The 10,000-nt window shown below is 46.0% G+C and overlaps 1 protein-coding gene across 3 annotated transcripts in view; it reads left to right on the top strand.

Annotated features, from left to right (window-relative positions):
• The window catches only part of LOC123520209 (cGMP-dependent protein kinase, isozyme 2 forms cD4/T1/T3A/T3B-like), a 649,267-nt gene that overhangs the window by 263,990 nt on the left and 375,277 nt on the right, over positions 1-10,000 (top strand). The window contains exon 1 of one of the 3 annotated variants that reach the window (XM_045282291.1): positions 5,062-5,434. The exons of the other annotated variants lie outside the window; for them this stretch is intronic. Within the exon in view, the coding sequence (XP_045138226.1) occupies positions 5,112-5,434 (323 nt within the window). The 5' untranslated portion in view covers positions 5,062-5,111. Of the gene's footprint in view, positions 1-5,061; positions 5,435-10,000 lie in introns of those variants that run through there. 3 annotated transcript variants of the gene reach the window in all.

Here is a 10,000-nt window from a genome sequence, read left to right as displayed (position 1 = left end):
CTTGCTTGAGTCAAAGGTAGGAGTGTTGCCCGATTTGCTTTCTCTTGCAAGACAGTGTATGACGGGGAAGCGTCAGGGGGTCCTTCCATGGTAGTGACCAGAGGAGGAGTGAAGCGACACGTGCGTGGCGACCTGACTCACCCCCAACCTCCCGGGAATTTCCACCTGGGTCGTGAGTGGCAACGTCGCCTGACCTGATATGACACATCACCATCCATGTATATGAACTAGCTTAATTTATTTTCGTATATGACAATTATTTATATCATCTACCACTTAATTAAGGTTTCTGAATGTTCTGAGAACGTTTTTTTTTTTTATAATGCTATGATTACAGGACAGTGAGTAGTTTGTTTTTATTGGAGATTTGGCATAGTCTCACGGCAGACATGGCCAACGCCCTATGAGTAGGTACGGATGAGTTTTAGTATAGTAAGTAAAAGATCATTTAGTTTGCAGCTTCTGCAGATTAAAAGAAATGGTCAAAAGAGGCTGGCCATTTCAGTTTGAGAGGCGTCTTGATTTTCTACATTCTTCTGAAACTAATCTGTTGAGTTTCGTGAAGAAGGATCACACAGGTTTAGTGATGCTAGATGGACGTTCACTGAATCATCTTAATTTTATATTTTTGAACCACCAAGTGAATTTTCTTTTCATCTTGAACATTTAGACCGCAATTAAAAAATGGCTTTGTACCAAAAAAAAAGAAAATCAAATCCTTAACTCATTATATACCTCGTTCATTCTCTATTTGGAGCGATGTATCAGTTGGGAGTTTTTTTTTTTTTTTCTTCTTCTTCTTCCCAGTTCATGTTGCAGCCTTGGCGACTCCATTTGTGATTGAGAAGAAAAAAAGAGTTATTGATGTGCCGAGTCTTCAGTGAATCATTGTCACACTTCAGCACCGGCGCCTGTATTTGTTTGTTTGTTTGTTTATTTATATCATGTGGGCTTTTTACGGGAATTTATGGGCTAAAGAGGATACTTTTTAGGGTACCTCCTATCTCAGAGCCCACCCGCTAGGAAACCGTTGCCCTGAATGAGGAAGCCCAACCTGCACTCAAACCGTGGACAGGATTCGAACCCGTGCGCTTGGAGACCACTCGAACCCCTAAGCGCGCATGGATCCACTGTACCACGGCGTTCCTTTCCCCTGGCCGCGGTAATCCCTCCATGGCAGACTGGCGACTTGGCCACATCCACACACCCGTCACTCATGTTGCCAGCCTCCGTCTGGTCGATTCCTTGTGGCGAGATAAACGTAATCTTCACATGTTTTGCTTGTCTAAAGTTCAGTTTAATTACTATTTCGGCTACATGTATCTGGAAAGGACTTTTGGTGTTAAGATATTAAACTATTTGACTACTAATGCTTTTCTGGGTTAATTATCTATTTAATGTAGATCCTTTCTTGGCTCTTATCGCCTCAAAAATGCCTAATGATGGAGGAGAGCTTCAGTGAAGGGCTGTTTATGGAGCGCGTGTGTATTGCTGCTCTATCAGTGACACTCCCTGAGAGGACCGAGGCGTGCATGCACCACCAGTCCGCCAAGAGGAAAAACTTGCTTGCTGATAAGAGAGCTGGAGCTTCACTTTAGACAAAGATGCACGTGCATTAATCTCACAGGAATCAGTCATAGGCTTAACATCTCCCTTAGATGGTGATTATAACTTAGTGTTGTATTATAATCGATTAGAATCCTTTGATTATAATCCTGACAACCTGGATAATTTCACTATTGTTGGTGGTAAAATAGATCCCTGGCGCTCCCCGCACACCGAGTGGCTCCTGCTGCTCCTCGCCTGACGCGGGGAGGCGGATGGTCAGCTTGAATTAGCGAACTAGTTGTCGTCGCGCCGCCTTGTATGGCAGCGGGTGTGTCGCGGACGTCACCTTATGCGAGCACCGGGCTGCTCTGGGTGCTGATCCCGTCACCACGAAGGGAGGAGTGGAGATCTTTATTGCGTGTCCTGCGAGAGAGAGAGAGAGAGTACTTTTGAATAGGTATAAAAATACAAAGTACCATATCACTACCACGTCATGTACTCAGCAAACATGCCACTGAAGAAAAAAAAAAAAAAAAAAGAGGACAACGTTTTCTGTCACCTTTGTCCTTCCTTCCCAAATGAGTCCGTGGAGAAAATTTTAAGTGATTTTTTTTTCTTTTCTTCATTATTTCCACACACACACACACACACACACACACACACACACACACACACACACACACACACACACACACACACCCGGTAGCTCAGTGGTTAGAGCGTTGGCTTCACAAGCCAGAGGACCGGGGTTCGATTCCCCGCCCGGGTAGAGATATTTGGGTGTGTCTCCTTTCACGTGTAGCCCCTGTTCACTTAGCAGTAAGTAGGTACGGGATGTAAATCGAGGAGTTGTGACCTTGTTGCCCCGGTGTGTGGTGTGTGCCTGGTCTCAGGCCTATCCGAAGATCGGAAATAATGAGCTCTGAGCTCGTTCCGTAGGGTAACGTCTGGCTGTCTCGTCAGAAACTGCAGCAGATCAAACAGTGAAACACATTCGGAGCCAGTTGCACAAGCCTGATTTGAAAGACTCCCACAAGGAAGATAAAAACAGAAACTAAAATGTTGACTCAAAAGACACCGGCTCCTGCCTCAACTCAGGAACCGCCAGCCAGTATAAACACTTGACTTGGAAAGCACAACTGACGGCCATAACAAAGGCTGTCCTGACATAATTCAAGCAAGACGAACTTCAGCACCAGCATTTTTTTCTCTCTCTTCTCCATCTTATTTATTCTGCTCCCGGATCGCTTCTGTTTGGCTGTATTTCTCCCGCAACTGGATCTCTCCTTCAGGCGACGTGTTTGTAAATTCGCTCCTTCAGCAGCACCGACACCCCTTCGCGGCCCGGGTTGCTGTGGAAGTTTTCCCCTCGCCTGACAGGAAACATTTATGGATGAGAATGAATGGCCTCCCTCCCATCACACACTGCAAAAGTTTCGCCTTGTTTTCTTTGGACCTGTTTGAGCTGAAGTCCATCGGCCCCGCTTCCTGGAGGTGAAGGTCAGGACTCCTGCGGCACTAGTGGTGTGTACAGCAACCCTTAGTATACAAGACAGTATTCCTAAGCGTCTTATCGTCTTATATCGGCTTCTTTCAACAAGCTCTTTTTGAAGTGATTGGAATTTTTTAAAGATTTTTTTCGGGATATAATTTGGAAGGGAGGAATAAACTCATGAAAATGTGACTTAATGTATCTGTGGTTGCGGAAAACAGTCGCTATGAGAGGACAGATAAAGACCACTCGAGTCCTTAAAGCGCTGTGCTAACTGTGCGGTGTCTTTGTTGTCATCTCCGGGAGACTGAGATACTTAACAACTAATTCTTGGGCGTACATGTTCATCTTGATCATTACCCTATCCTTGAAACACACACACACACACACACACACACACACACACACACACACACACACACACACACACACACACACACACACACACACACACTTTCACCTTTGCCTCCACATTTTACTGGAACCATAATCGCAGGAACAAAACCTGATAAAGTTATGTAGGGAGGTTGGACGAAACAGTGAAGTGGCGCGATAAAAAGGGAGGAAGTCACCTGTTTTTATCCATATCATATCAGTTTCTTAAGTATGGAGGGTGAAGATCGAGATATGCCTAAGTGAACGGTATCCACAATCAGTCACTTCCTTCAGTACCACCAACTGCCACTGCTGTAACTGATAACTTCATGGCCCAACCGATCGTGCAGTGACCCAGGGAGAGAGAGAGAGAGAGAGAGAGAGAGAGAGAGAGAGAGAGAGATTTAATGAGGTAGGTAAAAATAATCAGTAATCCCTTCAAAAGTAAGGAGGATGCAATGAAAAGCTGCGCGGGAACTGCCAACTAACTGTGGTTTATATATAGAACAAGGGAAAGCGAAGCGGAGGTTGAGAAATACCACTTGGTGAGGCGCGGATGATGACTATGATGGTAATAATGTTAATGATAATAAGAATAATAATAGTAAATGATAATAATATAGTGCCACTCCTTGCAGTCTTGCCCAGCTGTTGCAAAATGAATCTCTCACTACCACTCCTGCCACCACCACCACCACCTCAGTCACCGCCACCACCGCTGCTACCGCCTCCACTCTGATAACCTATTGTGTATCATTCTAGTCATCGGATATCAAGCATTTCCTTCTCCAAATCGAAAGATACGCTCCCTGGCACACTAAATGATGGTAGTGTGTGTGTGTGTGTGTGTGTGTGTGTGTGTGTGTGTGTGTGTGTGTGTGTGTGTGTGTGTGTGTGTCTCCGTCATTGTTGTTGTTGTTGTTTTTATGGCTGTTTTGTTGATGATAATGATGATGCACTTGCTACTGCTGCTTCTCTTGTTGTTGTTGTTGTTGTTGTTGTTGTTGTTTTTTGTTGCTGCTGGTGCTGCTCTTGGTGCTATTGGTGGTGATGGTAGTCTTGTGTGTTCGACTGAGGTTTGTGGTTTTGTCTCAATTATTATTATTATTTTTTTTTTTTTTACCCTATTATTGATGATAGTGGTGGTTATCAGTGTTCCTTGTTTGACACAGGTAAGGAGCACAGCTTAGTCACGGTGGTGCAGGTTTGCGGGGGGTCACCACCCGCCGTTGTTGGAAAGTGTATTCGGATGACCTCAAAATGAACAGAGTGATGCAAATTATTTGATAAGAGCAGTGATAAGATCAGGTGGGAGGCGGGGGGGGTCTGTCTGGTGGTGAGGGACTGGTTGGGGACAGCGTGACTGGTGACACCCAACGCCTCGCTCCCTCCCTAACCTGTTGCTTGTCCCATATACTGCTGGAAGAACAAGTTCGAGAGGCGGTGTTCGGTAATGTTTTCCTCAGACTTGGCACTGGGATCACACACTCAGCTCTTTGACTCTCAATTACATCAGCAGACACTGGAGGGACACCATGAACCTGACTCATTTAGCGGTGCCCGGGTGGACGTTCTCCGCCGCGTGGCGACGTCTGGCAACTACAGTCGTAAAACCACCGAACCTGCAACCTCGTGGAGGGTCAGAATCAGCTTGTCAGTGTTGTCGCGACGACTGTGATGGTGGGACGTATGTGCGATGCCTCAGCTGATGACAGATGCCAACCAGAAAATGGGGCCCCGCGAGATGCAGGAGTTGCTCTGTAAAAAGGACGATTACATACACCGTTTAGAGGCCAAGCTCAAAGTTCGCGAAGATGAAATCACTGAGTTGCGCTCTCAACTGGACAAGTTCCAGAGTGTTATGCCCTTTGCGACGGGCGGGGGAGCGGGCAGCCCGAAGGAGAGGGTGAGAAAGACGAGGGCCCAGGGCATCTCCGCCGAGCCCCAGACCCTTAAGACCATCCAGGAGCTTGCCGAGCTGAGCCAGACCACCTTCCCGGAGATCCCCAAGAACATCAGGTAAACCATGGCGGGCTGAGGAAAGTTTAGCGGCGGGAGGAGAGGGTGGGAGGTGAGAGGCAGGAGGGAGAACGAGCGGGTTGGAGGGACGCGGTGTACTGCCCTCATTTCACCCTCAACACCACCACCACCACCATCACTGCTGCCACTACCGCCCGCCATCCAACACACACACACACACACACACACAAACTAACTAACTATTGCAAAGACAGACACGAATTTCATTGCACAGCACACACCCGCTTTATCCCCACCACCACTATTACTTTTACTCTCTCTCTCTCTCTCTCTCTCTCTCTCTCTCTCTCTCTCTCTCTCTCTCAGGAGGTGAGGCTGCTTGTGTAGCACTGCGCCGAGAAACTGTGGTTCCTTTCGGGCCTTCCTCGGGAGCCGGTAATATGGACAGTCATGATAGTGCCTTTCCACTGCAGTGTGTGGTTTACGCCCACTCTTCCCCCCTCCCTTCCTCATCCCCCGACTCCTCTCCCAACCCTCTAATAGTCTAATTAATGCACCTCCACCCGGCATGCATCAGGACATGTGGTGAGGGTAAACAGTGAGTAATGATTGTCCCATCTTCTCACAGACGTTTGACACCCCCGGAAACCCTGTCACTTAGGGAGGAGTCACCGGCCATCCTCACACCCCGGCCTCCCGCCTTCCTCCTCTTAAGCCACTTAGTCAACACACAAAAAAAATAAAGACGTGAGCTGCTTCCTCCCATAGTCACACTGAGCAACCTCACGTCCGTCACACGTGATTTTGTTGGTAATTGACTTAGGAAAGGATTGTCCGTCATGCAAGTATCGTCATTGTGTTGCCACGGAAATATCATCTCTATTGCATGGCGTTTAAGTGGAGGAGGTGGGCATAGGAATTAGTTTTACACCCTTTGTTTATTTCTGAATTTGTAGTGGGAAACAGTTAGCTTAGTTTAAAGTTTGAATTTGTAAAAAGACGTAGTCAACCAGTCAGTTTAAACTTATGAATTTCACCTAGTTTTAGTTATGAATTTCGGTCGCGTTGCTTGTTGATTAGATAGCTTATCGTATGAGTATTGTTACCACTTTTCAATCCTGCTCCTTCTCGTAAAACACTCTTGCGTAACCTGCCCACCACAATATCACGAAAAAACTCATGTTAAACCTCAGGAGAACATATTTATTTTTCAGTATCAAGGCCGCGGCTGTTATCGCATTAAACTATCAGTATAAAGCTTGATAAATTTCTCTCTCTCTCTCTCTCTCTCTCTCTCTCTCTCTCTCTCTCTCTCTCTCTCTCTCTCTCTCTCTCTCTCTCATATCACCGAGATTACTTGCCTTTTCCTCTCCTCCACGTTCACTGTTCCGAACTTCACTCTATTTCTCTTCTCTTCCTCCTCCTGATCTTCATTTATCCAAACTTCTCTGCTCCTTTCTTTTCTCTTCCTCCTCCTGGTCTTCATTTATCCAAACTTCTCTGCTCCTCTTCCCTTTCTTCCCCCTCCCCGTTTCATTCTTCCATACTTCCTCTCATCTTTCTGTTCATTAATCCAAACATCACCAATATCTCTTTCCCGTTAATCCATCACACACCTTACCGTCACCTCACTTTTTTTGGCTCATCCTCGACCTGCTTCACTCTTCCAAACTTTAACCCTCTTCTTTGCCTGCTTCTCCACCCTCTGTCCCTCCTGTGCCTCGCCCCTTCCTCCCCTTCCTTCCATACCCCCAACACCACTAATAAGTCCCTCGTGTTTGGCCGGCCCCGTATTCTAACACTCACCTACCCGTCCGTCGTCATCCTACATGGCAGGCTCTTGTTTTGCCGCCTTGGCCCAGTTGTTCCCTTGTTCCCCAGCATGACAGCTCGTTTACTCACCACACAAACACCGAGAAGAAATACAGCATCGTCCTGAAGTGGCGGTCCGGGGAGATGAAGGGGCCAGTGTCCTCTCTAGAGTGCGAATTTAATGAGGAGCAAAATAGTGTGCGCTTATTCCACTTATGAGTTATGATGGTGTTTTATGAGTGTCGTTTTTATATAAGTAGTTTTCCCCCTCCCCAGCTCTCTCTTTTTAGCGTTTGCGTGTGTGTGTGTTAATGTGAGTAAGTGTCTGGTTGTGGGTGTCTGGTGAGTGAGTGTGTGTGTGTGAGGGGAGGAGTAGTGGTGAGGATGGGGCTACATATATACGAGGATTCTTAAAATGTTTCGGTATTGAATGTGTGTTTTGCTTTATTGGTTGCAGCAGACGGGAGTTGTTGCATTAGTCGCTGATTTTTTCTATGGTTTCATCGAGATTGTTAAATATTTTTTGTCAAATACGACGGGAAATTTTAGTGATCGTCGATTTCGGCGTCTTTTGTATAGTATTCAGATTGGCTGTGTTAGGTGTTTTGTTTTTCAGTGATGTTTGAATGTTATCAGTGATTGTTTTGTGAAAATTTTGCATCATAAAAAAGAGACATAAGAAATTCGACTGTTCATCCCTGTAATTTGCTTTCTTACATCTATATTTCAACAAATTGTATCAAGAGTTATTGCATAAAAAAATAAATAAATAAAAGGTTTTAGTGCCTGATGAAAACAACATGTAAAACAAAAAAAAAGTACCCATGATAACACGACTGACCATCTCTATAACCAAAAACCATCGAAACAACTCGTGTAAGCTCCTGTATGGCCTTTAAAAAACACTCCGAACTACTGGTCAAAAGCATTTACAAACAATCCAGTACCAGGTTAAGGAGTTCCGCGATGCGTTACATGATGGCTGCCGCAGTAGTAGTCACGGGCAAGGATAAAGGGTACAGACAGCCAGGTGGTTTGTGGGTACGTCTGTGTCAAGCCTGGTGTGCTGGGGGCGGATGACGAGGCGTGATGCAGAAGGCGGGTGTAAGGTGCACTGGGAGGGGTTTGGGTGAGGTAGTAGAGAGCATCTGGAGGCAGGGAGGCATAGAGACAGGCGCCCCGTACACGGTAATGCATGAATGTTTACTTGCGTCAGTGTGTTTGTCGGGGCGATAAGTTGATGTTGACTGGGTTTGCAATGCTGGATGGATGAGTGGCAGGCGCTTGCAACAGTGGAGTCCCTCAAGACGGTTGCATGATTCCCTCCATGATATACACACACACAGACACACACACACACACACACACACACACACACACACACACACACACACACACACACACACACAAACAGAGAGAGAGAGAGAGAGAGGTGGGAGGTATTCAAGCAGTGTCCGTGAGGGTAGGAAAAGATTGCGTTAGGCGTAGGCTGAAAACAATGGACACCACAAAACGGAGGTGATGCAGATGAGGTGTGTGTGTGTGTGTGTGTGTGTGTGTGTGTGTGTGTGTGTGTGTGTGTGTGTGTACAGGTGTGCGGTGAAGGCTCCCAGACGCACAACTAGGAGACACGCGAAGGCCTTTTCTTTTTGTCTTGCATGTTTCTCTTTTTTTTTTTTTCATCCTTGTGTGTGTGTGTGTGTGTGTGTGTGTGTGTGTGTGTGTGTGTGTGTGTGTGTGTGTGTGTGTGTGTGTGTGTGTGACAGACTCCTTTAGTGCCGCATTGTCGCAAGTACTAAGCGGATTTGGACATGTTTTTTTTTCTTTTTTTCACGTCATGTTTTGTGTGTGTGAATAAATTAGAGAGAGAGAGAGAGAGATTTCTAGGAAGCACATAGCGCACACAAACACACACACACACACACACACACACACAGATGCAAACATTCCAACAAGTGGTGCGGTTATCTGTTGCTTTATGATGCTCAACAAAAGCCTTAACGTCTCCCTTACATTGGCCACTCCTGAAAGTCAAGTGTGAAGTGCTCTAGTGAATAGTGAGAAGGAGAAGCAGAAGGAGAAAAAGCTGTTAGGGTGGATGGGATGTCGGAAGATGATACGGAAAGTAGAAGAGAAGCAAGAAGATAAGATGATGAAGGGAAGGGAGAGAGGGGAGAGAGAAGCTGCAGAGAGTGTGACTGAGAAGATGATGGGAGGAGTAACAAAGTGCGTGCAATGCAGAGTTAAACAGAGTGGTAGTAAGGCTAAAGAGACGAGGGATATTAAGATTATTGTTCATTGTGGTTGTGAAAATAACTCTTTGGAAGGCTTAGAGATTATTGGTTTTAAGAGCAGAATGGACAGATGATTTAAGGAATAGAGATGACATATGGTTGCAGTTAAGGAAGGTGGTGAAGGAGAAGGAGCAAAGACATGAGAGGGGAGAGAAGGACGAATAAGGCAACGACATGAGGGAGCGGCAGAATTAAGGGCATGAAAAACAAGAGATATTTTTAAAGTCACATTATGATCGCTGAGGGGATGAAATTCAAGGTCGTTTTCGTATTATGTTAAATGTCGTGTGTGTGTGTGTGTGTGTGTGTGTGTGTGTGTGTGTGTGTTGGCTGCAGTTCACTTCGGTCCACGAGAATTGGTATATGAGAGAGAGAGAGAGAGAGAGAGAGAGAGAGAGAGAGAGTTATGTCAACACAAACAGTGGTACTGCGCATCAGTTTAGTCCCTTCAGGGAAGACGCGACGTAGAGGCTTGCTGGAGACACACACACACACACAC

This window comes from Portunus trituberculatus, chromosome 46, assembly GCF_017591435.1.
Source record: "Portunus trituberculatus isolate SZX2019 chromosome 46, ASM1759143v1, whole genome shotgun sequence".
Taxonomy (NCBI): Eukaryota; Metazoa; Arthropoda; class Malacostraca; order Decapoda; family Portunidae; genus Portunus; species Portunus trituberculatus.
Note: the sequence above shows the minus strand (reverse complement) of the source record. Positions and strands in the feature narration are given on the sequence as shown.